Source organism: Jaculus jaculus, chromosome 3, assembly GCF_020740685.1.
Source record: "Jaculus jaculus isolate mJacJac1 chromosome 3, mJacJac1.mat.Y.cur, whole genome shotgun sequence".
NCBI classification, from domain to species: Eukaryota; Metazoa; Chordata; class Mammalia; order Rodentia; family Dipodidae; genus Jaculus; species Jaculus jaculus.
The window spans coordinates 109,210,315-109,226,320 of NC_059104.1; the positions used below are offsets into that span (position 1 = coordinate 109,210,315).

At 41.8% G+C, this 16,006-nt stretch overlaps 1 protein-coding gene across 2 annotated transcripts in view; it reads right to left on the minus strand.

Moving 5' to 3' along the window:
• Positions 1–16,006, minus strand: part of Cul5 (cullin 5) — a 78,796-nt gene that overhangs the window by 45,307 nt on the left and 17,483 nt on the right. For both annotated transcript variants that reach the window (XM_045145424.1, XM_045145423.1), the window contains exon 3: positions 10,378–10,477. In XM_045145424.1, coding sequence (XP_045001359.1) covers positions 10,378–10,477 — 100 coding nt within the window. The remainder of the gene's footprint in view (positions 1–10,377; positions 10,478–16,006) is intronic.

Below are 16,006 nucleotides of genomic sequence, written 5' to 3' on the forward strand. Positions count from 1 at the left end.
CAAATGCCCCCTAATTGGACTGTTCCATGGGAGGGAATACATCTCTGATACTGAAAACCTATAACAGGGGTAGTCATGAGCCCTGGGGGTGTAACGTGTGCTGCTGCCTGGCTAAATGTATATACTATGCTCAGCAAGCTGCCCAGTAAGCACTTCTCTTAATGTTCATACTTATATATTAATGCTACTCTCACTTTGGGTAGAGAATCTTCTCTTTTCAGATGACAGTGACTTTGGGATGACTCAGAAGGCATCATGGTGCTGGGAAGAAGTGACAGGAGTGCTCAGTACTGCAATATCTCTATCACACCTTCCAAGGCTCAGGGTCCACTGCAGAAGAGGTGGTGGAAAGAATGTGAGAGCCAAAGGAGGGGGTAGGACTCCTTACAACGTGCTCCCCCCAGACACAAAATGGCCTGGATATCCATGACCTCACAATGCCTGACACTACCTACACAAGACCATCATACTATGAGGAAAAGATCATGACATCAAAATAAAAGACACTGATTGGGAGGAGGAGGGGATATGATGGAGAATAGAGTTTCAAAGGGGAAAGTGGGTGGGGGGAGTGAGTCACCATGGGATATTGTTTATAATCTTGGAGGTTGTTAATAAAAACAAATAAAACAGACAAAAAGTGGTAAATTAAATGTCCATGAACAGATGAACAGATAAACAATTTGGTATAGCTATACCATGGAATATTATCCAGACAGGAAAAAACAAAATACAGGTGAATGCTACACTGATGAACTGACCACTGTGAAAGAAAGTCACACAAGGTCATATATTTTACCACTCACTCTATTTATGTGAGTGGAGGGTACACATGTGTGCACAGGTGTGAGTGCAAATGCTAGAGCACAAACCTGGGTGCTGCTCCTCATGTGTCATCCACCCCTTGCTGAGATAGGGTCTCACTAACCTGGAAGTCCAAGCAGATTACACCAGTTGAGCCCCAAGGATTGGCCTACCTGTCTTTCCACTGCTGGAATTACAGGTGTGCAGCCATCACACCTGGCTTTTTTTTTTTACATGGATACCAGGATCAAACTCAGGTCTTCATGCTTCAAAGGAATTCATTCTACAGACTGAGTTATTTATTGCCCCAGCCCTTATGTTCTTATTTTATAGAAGATGCCAAGAATAGGCAAATTTATAGAAGCAGTAAATAGATTAGTATTTCATACTGACCAAGGGTTGAGAGGAAGGATAACAGAATGTTAATAACTACAGCACAGTGTTTCTTTCTGGGGTGATGAAAATATTTGGTAATTGTAGCTAATGGACATGCATGTTTATAAATAGGCATTAAACCTTACACATTAAATGTTGAGAATGAATTTTTGGTTGGGCTCAAGGCTGAGGCGGCAGTACTGTTTGCAGTTACAACACAGAGATCACAAACACACCCACCACAGAGGCACTATGGTATCTCATCTCCCATCAGCTTCGCAGCCCCCTAGGAGACTAACTGCCTGCTTACACAGAAACTTTGAAGTTCTTTGGGGGTATGTGAAAAGGGACAAGAACAGAGTGCATACTGGAAATCATGGAAAGCAAGAATCTTCCACAATCTGTAATTGAACATGTTGGAGGAAAAAAATTTACATTTACATCTTACAGATTAGGAGTGAATATGAAGGGTGATAACACAGATGCAATGTATTGATCAAAGTGACACTTGGGTTGGTCCTTGTGACTTTGACCACTGGAATGTTGTTTTATGTAAAAGGTCTAAGCCTAGACCTGAAGACGTCTTGTAGATTCCAATTTCACCTTGGGACTGAAAACTCACATGGTAGAATAGAAAAGCAGTGCCATCCATGTGCTTGCTTCGGCAGCACATATACTAAACTTAGAAAACCAGCACCAGATGGTGGTGGCACATGCCATGAGTATAAGGCCATCTTGGGAGTACAGAGTGAGATTGAGGTCACCGTGGGCTAGAGTTAAGACCCTACCTAGAAAAAACAAAAGTTAAAAAAAAACAAAAAAGGAAAGGAGGGTTGGAAATATGGCTTAGCACTTAAGGTGCTTGTCTGTAAAGCCTAAGGACCCATGTTCCACTCTCCAGGTCCTACGTAAGCCAGACACACAAGGTGACGCAAGTGTGCAAGGTCACACAAGGGGGTGCATATCTGGAGCTCGATTGTAGGGGCTGAAACCCTGGTGTGCCAATTCACTTTCTCACATAAAGGCATATGCCACCACACCCAGCAGGGGGAAAAAAAAGAAAAAGAAAGGAAAACCAGCATTGAACAGATATTTGATTCTGCTCTCTTAGACAACTTGGTCCTTGTAGGGCCAACAGCTAGCCTGGGTTAGAGTGAGACCCTGCCTCAAAACAAACAAACAAACAAACAAACAACCCAGACAAGAAAAGGAAAAAAAGTAACTATGCTGAAGAGATGGCATAGTGGATAAAGCACCTACAATGCAAGAGTGAAGGCTGGAGTTAGAATCCCCAGCCCCACATAGCTGCTGGGTGTATGTGTGTGTTGTGTGGCAGACCATTTACAATCATAGTGCTAGAGGTATGGAAAAGGGATTCTTTTCTTTCTTCTTTTGGTTTTTCAATGTAGGGTCTTGCTCTAGCCCAGGCTGACCTGGAATTCACTACGTAGTCTCAGACTGGCTCAAACTCTCAATGATCCTCTTACTTCTCTACCTCACGAGTGCTGGGATTAAAGGCATGTGCTACCACTCTTGGTTAGAAGGGATTCTTGCGGTGAGCTGGACAGCTAGACTACCCAACTCAGTGACCACTGGGTTTAAGTGAGAGACCTTGTCTCAGTAAAATAAACAGAAGTGTGCTCAAGGAAGACATCCAATAAAAAAATAATAATAAAAAAAAAGGAGAAATCCAATGTCAACCTCTGGCACATGCACCTGCACACACACCCATACATACACACACAGACAGACATGTAAAGAAACTAATGCATGCATAATCAATTAAATATCTAAATAAGCTCTGACTTCATTTCAGTAAGACTAAACACTTATGCTGGCTCAGGTTCCACTTCCCTCGCACTCATGTTAAGCCATAAAGCTGGATGCAAAGTGGCATTGTGACCCAACATGTCTATGACAATAGAGATGAAGCCAGGAAGACCTGAAGGAGTTTGACAGTTTGTTTGCAGCATCAAGAGACCCAGTCTCACTGGACATGGGGCGCATCCCTTAAATACCAGCACTGGGGAGGCAGAGGTAGGAGGATTGCCAAGAGTTTGAGGCCACCCTGAAACTACAGAGTGCACTCCAGGGAAGCCTGGGCTACAGTGAGACTCTACATAAGTAAAAAAAAAAAAAAAGCCGGACATGGTGGCACATGCCTTTAATCCCAGTATTTGGGAGGCAGAGGTAGGAGGATCATTGTGAGTTCAAGGCCATGCTAAGACTATATAGTAAATTCCAGGTTGGCCTAGGCTAAAGTGAGAACCTACCTCAAAACAAACAAAAAAGAAAGAAAGAAAGACCCTGTCTCAAAGAAGGTGAAAGCCAGATATTTTGAAGGTTTCTTCTGACCTCCATAACCATGCTATGGTACATGAGCCCATATATACATAAACAAATTTTTTTTAAATCTCATACAAAAGTTAGATGAGGGAATGAACAGATGGCTTAGCGGTTGAATGCTTGCCTATGAAGCCTAAGGACGCCGGTTTGAGGATTGATTCCCCAGTACCCACATTAGCCAGATGCACAAGGTGGCACATGCTATCTGGAGTTTGTCTGCCATGGCTGAAGGACCTGGTATACCCATTCTCTCTCTCTATCTGCCTCTTTCTCTCCCTGTCTCTTTCAAACAAAAAGAGAAATCTCATGAAACAATTAAGCTTTTATACAGCAAAGAACACTGTGAACAGAGCAAAGAGGCAACCTAGAGAATGGGAGAAAATCTTTGCCAGCTATACATCTGACAGAGGATTAATGTGCAGAATATACAAAGTACTCAAAAAACTAAACAATAAGAAATCAAACAATCTATTTAAAAAATGGGAGCTGGATACATGGCTTAGCAGTTAAGTGCTTGCCTGTGAATCCTAAGGACCCTGGTTTGAGCCTTGATTCTCCAAGACCCACATAAGTGAGATGCACAAAGGGGCAAATACATCTGGAATTCGTTTGCAGTGGCTGGAGACCCTGGCATGCCCAATCTCTTTCTTTATCTGTTGCTGTCAAGTAAATAAATAAAAATAAAGAAAAAAAATTTAAAAAGGGCTATGCCTAGGAGTGTAATGTCTGCGGCTGTCTGGCTAAAGGTATATACTATGCTCATCAAACTGCAGTTCTCTTAATGATCATACCCATGTATTAATGCTACTCTCACTTTTGGTTAGAGAACCTTCTCTTTTCAGATGTCAGTAACCTTGGGATGACTCAGAAGGCACCACGGTGCTGAGAAGAAGTGAAAAAGGAGTGCTCAGCACTGAAATATCTCTATCACGTCTTTCAAGGCTCAGGGTCCATTGCGGAAGAGGTGGTGGAAAGAATGTAAGAGCCAAAGGAAGGGTAGGACTCCTTACAACGTGCTCCTCCAGACACAGAATGACCTGAATATCCATGACCTCACAGTGCCTGACACTACCTACACAAGAGCATCATAATAGGAGGAAAAGATCATGACATCAAAATAAAAGAGACTGACTGAGAGGGCGAGGGGATATGATGAAGTGTGGAGTTTCAAAGGGGAAAGCGGTAGGGGAGGGAGTGAGTTACCATGGGATATTGCTTATAATCATGGAAGTTGTCAATAGAAAATAAATTAATTTTAAAAAAAGGGCTATTGACTGCATCTTGAGATCTCGAACTCTGGGATGCAGACCTGGTACACCAGCTTTCTTCTTTTTCTTTCTTTTTACTCAATAAAACTTTGCCTTACATTCCATGAGTCAATGGTCTTACTTGTGCGACACCAGACCCCATAACATCTTGAGGGCTTGCTCTCTGAATCCACATTTCAAGACCTCCCTCCCAACTCAGGTGACTGTGCCGGGAAAGGATTCCTAATCTCTGCCCAAGAGCCGTATCTCCATCTATTTGTATATTTGGAGTTGGTAGTAAGCCATTGACGGGGAACTTTTGCCTAGGACTGCTGGCCCCCTCCTTTATTGGACCGTTACCTGGTTTACCCTGAGGAGACCATGGAAGGCTACAGGACAGATCCAGACCCAGCAAGAAGAGGAGAGGGCAAGGAGATGGAGGGATGTAAGACAAGGAAACCCAGTGCTGGAACATCGTAGAAATATCCTCTTACCCAGAGAGCAAGCAAGAGAGAGAGAATTAGCAAGCTGGGGCCTAAGCCACTGCAATAAAACTCCAGGTGCTTATGCCACCTAGTGGGCACATGTGACCTTGTACTTGCCTCACCTTTGTGTGGGATCTAGAGAGTCAAAAATGGGTCTTTAGGCTTCACAGGCAAGTGCCTTAATTGCAAAGGCATATTACCAGCCCTGTCCTGACTTAATATTACAGGCACAAGTCCCTAATTTATAAAACCTCCTCTGTCTTTCAGAGAGCCCTCCTACCTTCTCAGGGTCTTTAAAAAGTTTTTCCTTAATAAGCCCTTTTTCCCTGCTCAAAAAAAAAAAAAAAAAAAAAAAAAGGTGCTATGGAACTAAATATAGAATTCTCAAAAGAAGAAATAAAGATGGCATATAAACAACTAAAAAAGTGTTCTATATCCTTAGCCATCAGGGAAATGTAAATTAAAACTACTTTGAGATTCTATCTTACTCCTGTCAGAATGGCTATCATCAAGAAAACAGATGACAATAAATGCTGGCGAGGATGTGGAAAAAGGGGAACTTTTCTACTGTTGGTGAGATTGCAGTCTGGGACAGCCACTGTGGAAATCAGTGTGGAGGTTCCAGAGGCAGCTAAAAATAGATTTACCATAGCACTCCTAGGCATATATCCTAATGACTCTTCTTACTACCTTAGAGATACTTGCTCAACTATGTTTACTGTTGCTGTATTCACAATAGCTAGGAAATGGAACCAGCAGAGATGTCCTTTAACAGATGAACAGATAATAAAGATACGGTATATTTACACACTATATTTCTATTCAGCAGTAAAGAAAAATGAAATTATGGGACTGGAGAGATGGCTTGGCAATTAAGGCGCTTGCGGTATAGCCTAAGGACCAAGGTTTGATTCCCCAGTACCCATGTAAGCTAGATGCACAAGGGGGTGCACACATCTGGAGTTCATTTGCAGTGGCTAGAGGCCTTGGTGTACCCATTCTCCCTCTGTCTCCCCTCTCTCTCTCTCTGTGCTTGCAAATAATATATATATATATATTTTTGTTTCTTCAAAATAGGGTCTCACTCTAGCCCAGGCTGACCTGGAATTCACTATGGAGTCTCAGGGTAGCCTAGAACTCACAGCAATCCTCCTACCTCTGCCTCCCAGTGCTGGGATTAAAGGTGTGCACCACCATGCCCAGCTAAAATTTAAACAATAAAATAGAAAAGAAAAACAGAATTATGAAATTTGCAGGGAAATTGATAGATCTGGAAAGGATTATACTAAGTGTGGTAACCCAGGCTCAGAAAGCCAAACATGGCATGTTTTCTCTCATATGTAGATCCCAGTTACAAATGTTCAGACTTGTGTGTGAGCTGGAGTAAAAATTGGTTGCAGAGGCCAGTAAGCTAGAAAAGGGCTATAAGGAAGGGAGTGGAGGGTTGGACTTAAGTGGATGGTACTGTATATATGTAAGTAGATGGACAGATTAATGCAGGTGGAATGGCCTAAGTGAGGTCAGGGGAAGAGATTGAGTAAAAGGCATGTGGGGGGGAGGGGTAATAAAAATCTAAGATATTGTGAATAAGCCACATGATAACATACTTTTTTGGATAATGGCACACCCAGAAGCCATAGACTATTACTCAAAAAATTTCTGTGTTGGGAATGGGATATCTTCCAATGAGTTGCTGGCCAAGGAGATTTTTGACGCCCCCAAAATATTATAGGCTATTGCCAAGGCTCTTGGTTTCCCACCAGGAATAAATGACAAGACCCTATTGCTAAAGACTCCACATGTCTGGGCTATAAGGTCACCAAGAAATCAAACGGGCTGAGCTGAAAACCTTCTCACAGCAGACCAGACAGAAAGCTGGAAAAGCTGCACTGCATGAAGCCTTATGGGAGACAGAAGCCATCAGTGATGAAAGCAGTGGTCACTCTAAGCCTCAAGTTTGGCCAGCCAGGCCAAAAGACCAAACAGATGCAATAGTGGCATGTCTGTTCTGGGGAAAACCAACTGCTTTCTAATTGCACTGGAGACCGGCTCTATGGGAGGGAATACATGCCTGGTACTGAAAGCCTAATCAAAAACCTATGGTGGGGAGGTCAAGAGCATTAGGAGTGTAATGTCTGTTCTTATCTGGCTAAATGCATATATTCTGCTCCCCAAACTGCCCTGTAAGCACTTCTCTTAATGTTCATACCCATATATTAATGCTATGCTCACTTTTGGTTAGTGAAGCTTCTCTTTTCAGATGGCAGTAACCACTGGGATGACCCAAAGGGCACTATAGTGCTGAGAAGACATGATGGAGGAATGTTCAACACTAAAATATCTCTACCACACTTTCCAAGGCTCAGGGTCCATTGCAGAAGAGATGGCAGAAAGAACTAAGAGCCAAAGGAAGGGTAGGACTGCTTACAGTGCAACTTTCCAGACAGAACTGGGCCTTGATGTCCATGGCTTCGCAGTGCCTAGCACTATCTTCACAAGACCTTCGTAACAGGAGGAAAAGATATCAAAATAAAAGACAGACTAATGGAGAGAGGGAGGGGATATGATGGAGTGTAGTTCTGTGAAGGGGATATGGGGAGGGAATTATCATGGTTTATTTTCTGTAAATATGGAAGTTGTCAATAAAAAGGAAAAAAAAAATAAAGTAAAAAATATTTAAAAAAAAAGGCTGTGTGTGGCTGTGCACACCTTTAATTATAGAACTGAGAGGCAGAGGTAGGAGGATTGTTGTGAGTTTGTGGCCAACCTGAAGTTACAGAGTAGTTCTAGGTCAGCCTTGGCTAGAGTGAGACCCTACCTCAAAAAACAAAAAACAAATGCAGCTGGGCTCATGCCTTTAATCCCAGCACTCTGTAGGCAGAGGGAGGATTGCTTTGAGTTTGAGTCCACCCTAAGACTACCTAGTGAATTCCAGGTCAGCCTGGGCTAGGGTGAGACCTTACCTCGAAAAACAAAAACAAAACAAAACAAAACAAAACAACACAACACACACACACACACACACACACACACACACACACACACACACACACACCACATAAAGCTAAGGCATGGTAGCACATGCCTTTAATCCCAACTTTTAGGAAGCAGAGGTAAGAGGATCACTGTGAGTTCAAGGCCACCCTGTGACTACAGAGTGAATTCCAGATTGGCCTGGGCTAGAGTGAGACTACCAAAAACAACAACAACAACAACAACAAATTCAAAAAATCTCATACATAGCTAAGTGGTTAAAGGTGCTTGCTTGCAAAGCCTGACAGGCCAGGTTCAATTTCCTGGTATCCAGGTTAGAGCCAGATCCACAAAGTGCTGCATGCATCTGGAGTTCATATGCAGTGCCAAAAGGCCCAGACACACTCACTCATTCTCTCTGCTTCCAAATAATTAAAAAAAAATTTAAGTTGATTTCTGAGCCAGGTGTGGTAGCACATGCTTTTAATTCCAGCACCTGGAAGGCAGAGGTAGGAGGATTGCCATGACTTCGAGGTCACCCTGAGACTACATAGTGAATTCCAGGTCAGCCTGGACTACAGTGAAACCCCTACCTCAAAAACTGCAAAAAGCCGGGCGTGGTGGTGCACGCCTTTAATCCCGGCACTTGGGAGGCAGAGGTAGGAGGATCGCTGTGAGTTCAAGGCCACCCTGAGACTACATAGTTAATTCCAGGTTAGTCTGGGCCAGAGTGAGCCCCTACCTCGAAATGCCCCCCCCCCAAAAAAAAGCTGGAAAAAGAAAATTAAAACTGATTTCTGTATAACACCTTGTAACAGAGGATAATAAATATAACCTGTTGAAAATATTTAAAAAATATATTCTGTTAAGAAATAATAATTGGGCTGGAGAGATGGCTTAGCGGTTAAGCGCTTGCCTATGAAGCCTAAGGACCCCGGTTCGAGGCTCGGTTCCCCAGGTCCCACGTTAGCCAGATGCACAAGGGGGCGCACGCGTCTGGAGTTCGTTTGCAGAGGCTGGAAGCCCTGGCGCGCCCATTCTCTCCCTCTCCCTCTCTCTCTTTCTCTCTGTGTCTGTCGCTGTCAAATAAATAAATAAAAAAATTTAAAAAAATATTAAAAAAAGAAATAATAATTGAGGGAAATAACAAATCACAGCTATCATTAAAAAAAAAAGGGGGCTGGAGAGATGGCTTAGCAGTTAAGGTGTTTGCCTGCAAAGCCTAAGGACCCATGTTGATTCCCCAGTACCCACACAGGCCAGCTGCCCAAAGTAGCACAAGTCTAGAGTTCATTTGCAGTGGCTAGAGGCCCTGGTACGCCTATTCTGTCTCTCTCTCTTTCTGAAACAAACAAATAAAATATTTTTTTTTAAAAAAAAGCAAGTTAACATGTTAAAACAGACTTTCCTGTAAAAAAAGAAAAGAAAAAAAAACTAACACTATGGGCTAGACAGATGGCTCAGTGGTTAAGGCGCTTACCTGCACAGCCTAACAAGCCAAGTTCAATTCCCCAGTGCCCATATAAAGCTAGAAGAACAAAGTGGTACATGTATCTGGAGTTCATTTGCAGTAGCTAGAGACCCTGCAGTGTATCTTCTCTTTTTCTTTTGTCTGTTTCTGACTCATTCTCTCTCTCTCCTGGTTTACAAGTAATAAAAATATTTTTAAAAATCTAACTAGTAAAGCTGGGCATGGTGGTACATGCCTTTAATCCCAGCACTTGGGAGGTGGAGGTAGAAGGACTGTCGTGAGTTTGAGGCCACCCTGAGACTATATAGTGAATTTCAGGTCAGCCTAAACAACAGTGAGACCTTACCTCAAAAACCAAAAGAAAGAAAGAAAGAAAAAAATCTAACAAGTAAAGCCGGGCATGGTGGTACACACCTTTAATCCCAGCACCTGGAAGGCAGAAGTAGGAGGATCGCTGTGAGTTCAAGGCCACCCTGAGACTCCATAGTGAATTCCAGGTCAGTCTGAACAAGAGCAAGACCCTACCTTGAAACAAATAATAATCTAAGGCTGGGGTGTAACTCCATGATAAATTAGGTATCAACACACATTTAAGGTCTTGAGACTGATCCATAGCAAAAACAAACAAACAAACAAAAAAAAACAACAAAAGAAAAATAAAGATAACAGAACTTACTGCTTGTGCCTGCTTAATAAACTCAAGGATATCTTCTTTTAAAGCCTGATGGATTTTAGATGAGCCTTTATCATCCCAGAGACAGACTGCATGCACATCCCTGTAAAAGTAAACCAGGTAAACAAACATTAACAATGGAACAACTACAGCTGAGCACTCCGCATGCTTGGGCTGCAATGTTATTGAGAAATCTTGCTGGAGCTGAACTGAAAACCTCCTGCCTCTAGATAGAAAGCTGGAAAAAGCTATTCTCCATGTAGCTCCATAGGAAAAAGAGAAGTCATCAGTGGAAATAAACAACAGTGAATACTGCAAGCCTTAAATTTTGGTAAGGACAAATGATTCAACAGGTGCAATGTTGGCATGTCTGTTAAGAAGGGAACCAACCACTCTCTAATTGGACTGGAGACCTCCTCCATGGGAGGGAATACATCTCTGATAATGAAAACCTATGACGGGGGAAGGCATGAGCCCTAGGGATGTAATACCTGCTGGTGTCTGGCTAAATGAATATATTATGCTCACCAAACTGCTCGGTAAGCACTTTTCTTAATGTTCATACCCATATGTTTATTCTACTTTCACTTTTGATTAGAGAAGCTTCTCTTTTCATATGGCAGTGACCTCTGGGATGACTAAGAAGGAACCATAATGCTGATAAGAAGTGACAGAGGAGTGTTCAGCACTGAAACATCTCTATCACACCTTCCAAGGCTCAGGATCCTTTGTGGAAGAGGTGGCAGGAAGAATGTAAGAGCCAAAGGAAGGGCAGGACTGCTTACAATGCACTCTTCCAGACACAAAATAGACTGGATATCCATGACCTCGAAGTGCCTGGCACTACCTCCACAAGATTAGTACAATAGGAGGAAAGATGATGACATCAAAATAAAAGAGAGACTGATGATGGAGAAGGGGAGGGGATATGATAAAGAGTGGAGTTGTTATTGCTGAAGACTCCACATACTTGGGCTGCAAGGCCACTGAGAAATCCTGCTGGAACTAAGCTGATAACCTCCTCCATGTAGACCAGCTGACAGCTGGAAGAAGCCATTCTACAAGTAGTTCAATGGCAGAAAGAGATATCACCAGTGAAGATACTCAACAGTGGACACTGCAAGCCTTATATTTGGCCAGCCAGCCCAAATGAGCCAACGGGTGCAATAGTGGCAGGTCTGTCATGGTGGAAACCAACTGTCCTCAAACTCCAACTGGACTGGAGGCCCGCTCCATGGGGGAGGGGAACACATCCCTGATATTGAAAACTTAAAACAGGTGTAGTCATGAGCCATAGAGGTGTAACATCTGCTGATGTCTGGATAAATGTACATACTACGCTTACCAAACTGCCCAGTAAGCACTTCTCTTAATATATATACCCTTATATTAATGCTACTCTCACTTTGGACAGAGAATCTTTTTTTTTCAGATGGCAGTGACCTTGGGATGACTCAGAAGGTAACATAGTGCTGGAAAGAAGTGACTGGAGGACTAAGTAACATCTCAATCACATCTTGCAAGGCTCAGGGTCTAATGCGGAAGAGGTGGCGGAAAGAATGTAAGAGCCAAAGGAAGGGTAGGATTCCTTACAACGTGATCCCTCCAGACATAAAATGCCCTGGATATCCATGACCTCACAGTGCCTGACACTACCTACACAAGACCATCATAAGAGGAGGAAAAGATCATGACATCAAAATAAAAGAGAGACTGATTGAGATGGGGAGAGGATATGATGGAGAATGGGATATCAAAGAGGAAAGTTGGGGGGGGAGAGGGGGTATTACCATGGGATATTTTTTATAATCATGGAAAATGTTAATAAAAATTGAGAAAAAAAGAAAAGAAAGTAATACTGCAGATAAGAAAGGGGCTATAACTATGTTTATATATTTCATTTAACTTTCAAGATTTTGCTTCTGTTACTTAATACAGAAATGTGTTACAAAAAAAATTTCCATGTACTATAAAGTGTGTAATACTCTTACTAAAAAAAATAAAACAAAACAAAACAAAAAGAGTGGAGTTGTGAGGGGGAAGGGAGTTATAGTGGCTTATTTTCTATAATTATGGAAGTTGTCAATAATAAAAAATAATTTTTTTAATTTTAAAAAAGAAAAATACAAGCCAGGCATGATAACACACGCCTTTAACCCCAGCACTTGGGAGGCAAAGGTGTGGGGATCACTGTGAGTTCAAGGCCACCCTGAGATTACATAGTGAATTCCAGGTCAGCCTGGGCTAAAGTGAGACCCTACCTCGAAAAAAAAAAAAAAAAAGTCAATGGAACAAGAACACAGACAAAATTCAACTAAGGGCTATATAAATGGCTTAACAATTAAGGTGCTGGCATGCAAAGCTTACGGACCTAGATTTGATTCCCCAGTACCTACATGAGCCAGATGCACATGGTGGTGCATGCGTCTGGAGTTCATTTGCAGTGGATAGAAGCCTTGGTGTGCCCATTCTCTCTCTCCAATAAGTAAGTTAAAAAAATTCACCCAAGTTCTGTATTAGTTTCCATGAACCATGGTAGATCAAAACACAGGGCCTAATTCCATTCACAAGGACCATGATCACACACTTATTTGCTTTTGTTATTTTCATTTCCTGTTACTGATTCTCTCCTTAATTCTGTTTAGTATATATAATTTAATATAAAAGCATATCTCCACCTTCCAATCTTACTCTTCAAAGCTGTTATTTTATATATGCATATACAGATGTAAACTTCTTTGAGAAAACTGGTCACTTAAGATACCATTAAAGCAAATCTTCTACCTTCTCACAAATACTGATTATTCAATGATGGCTGTCTCTCTTAAACAAACAAAAGTACCCAAAAGCCCCTACTTTCTAGGATTCTGTCACAGTCACTCTCCAAGCAAGTAAGGTCAAACAAGTGACCAGCAAAGAGGACTGAGAGTTGGGGTTGGCTTAACTAGTCAACAATATGTATCATAAAATCTCTCTGCATTTAATGATCAAGATAAAAAATTAATGATACATGAGAATTTAGAAATACAATCAACAGCCAGGAATGGTGGCACATGTCTTTAGTCCTAGCACTTGGGAGGCAGAGGTAGAAGAATTGAAATGAGTTCAAGGCCACCCTCACACTACATAGTAAATTCCAGGTCTGCTTGGGCTAGAGTGAGACCCTACCTTGAAATTAAAAAAAAAAAGAAAGAAAGAAAGAAAGAAAGAAAAAATAAGGCTAGAGAGATGGCTTAGCGGTTAAGGCATTTGCCTGCAAAGCCTAAGGACCCAGGCTCAATTCCCCCAGACACATGTAAGACAAATGCACAAGGTGGCACATGAGTCTGGAGTTCATTTGCAGTGGCTGAAGGCCCTGGTGCACCCATTACTTCTATCTGTCTCTTCCTCTCCCTGTAATAAATAAATAAATAATTTAAAAAGTCAACAGATATGATTTAGTGGGCATAGCTTCTTATAAAACTTGAAAAGTGATTTTTTTTTTCCTCGATAGATACACATACCCACCCTGAAATATAGCCTTTAAGATGGACCCACAATCCCTGCTGACAGTGCCCTTATAGATTCCCTCCCACAGGGTACAATAATTTATCTATGTAAGAAACAGAGCAGAAGAGACTCTAGTCACATCAGAAGTATGTTTTAAAATATGCCTTCAGTCTTAGAAGCACTCATATTCTTCTCTGATTATAGTCATGGATAATGTTCCAACAAGAAGCACATACTCAACATGGGTCCCATCAAATTAAAATTGAGCTCAAAATTTTCCCTCACCAAATAATGTCATAACTTTCATAAATGTCTTAGTGTAAGGCATTACTCATTACTCATGTGTATGCACTGATGACAGTATAAATGAACCTACTGCTAACCTTAGAAAGACCTGTCTGCATAGATAGTCCTTGGCTGACATCGAGGAACTTGAATTTTAGAAGGGCTCCTATCATTCCTTAATAAAAAATGGCTCCCTATGCTTGAATGCTATACACATACAGTGTGACATATACTGACTACCAGCTGTCCTGGTGCCAATTCAGTATGTGTCAAGCACAGGCTGCTATATTGAGCAGTCAATAAAAACACAGGGCAGCGGTCTCTAATGAGCTTCTCTGGTATATAACATTTCTTAAGCATTGTTGAAGGACTTAAGTTGTCTTGTATGACATGTTGGAAGCTTGTACCTGGCTTCTCTTGGCCTTGGCCAGGTAGGTATACCTTTGTCTTTGTTGCCATACACTCTGTGATGAGTCTTTTTAGCAGTTTGTGCAATTGTGGTAGTTTGAATATATGGCCCATTGGATCTGTAAGCTTCAATAACTCCCTTCCTTCCATAACTGTGTCTGGTCTGGAAGTTCATCTCAGTCACCTAAAGCTGTCTACTATTGAAATTGGTACCAGAGTGGGATGAAATGAACCTGACCATGTGGATTTTCGTCTTTTGGAACTTTTGTCTTACAGGAATAGGCATGGATTTAGTACTACCTTTGAAGAGATAAGCCAAGTTTTAGGGACTATTCTGATGAGAATTTGAAAGTGTTAAGTGCTGATAGAACCAAACTTGGAGGCTTGGATTATGAACTTTCTAAGGGGAAGGAAAGACTGCAGAGGAATTTGTTGGAACTGGGCTACTGGCATAAGGGCTGGCTGTGTTCTGCTGTGCAAGCTCAGACAATTTCATCAAGATTAAATTTGTAATGGATTGATGTGCTTGGTTAAAGACACTGGAATGAGAGATTTAAGAGTTTAGATGGAAAACCTCAAGCAAGTTAAAATTATAGGCACTGAGACTGGTTTTAGGTTAATGAAGCTACTACTGTCAAACACATTAGGAAACTTAAGGAAGATGGCCCAATTGTTTTACATTAAAACAATGAAGAGGATGCCTGAGGAAAGACAGACAGAAATGCAAACTCTTTTGGAAAGAGTTGACTAGAAAAGGTACTTGATTTTCAAAGTCATGATTTTTTTCATCCCTGAATTAAGAATATGCCTGTATCCCACACATCTGATATTGGCTTTGGAAGTATGAAAAATGCATAGAGTAGTCATGAATTGCACATGGTCCCAGGAGCCATTGCTGAGATGTGGCATGAGGTGGGACATGATGACTCTGATAGGCTGGCAAAGCCTTTAGAAGATGGACTGTGGTTGGGAGACCCAAAGATGTTTTGGATATACCAGGACCGTGCAAGGGCTACCACAGAGGCTCTTAGCTAGGGACAAAGTTTTCCCTGGCTACTCTGCCCAGCTGGAGGACAGTAGTGGAAAATCCTGAGACTGTCAGTCACTTGTTATGATTAAACTTGAATTGCAGAAGTGTGATGTTTGTTGAGTTTGCAATGTTCTAGTCTCTCCCTGCTAGGCCTTATAGAAGCTGAAAATGTTTACCTTGTGCAATGTTGAAAGTATATAAATTGATTTTACAGGACTCACAGCTAAGAGACAATCTTAAATCTCAGAGGAGACTTGGGACTTTAGAAATTAGACTGAATACAACTTACAATGTGAGATGGTTATGAATCTATTGGGGGCCAAGGGCGGAATTTGGTAGTTTGAATAGATGGAGCTGGGCCTGGTAACAAATGCCTTTAACCCCAGCACTCGGGAGGCAGAGGTTGAAGGATCGCAGTTA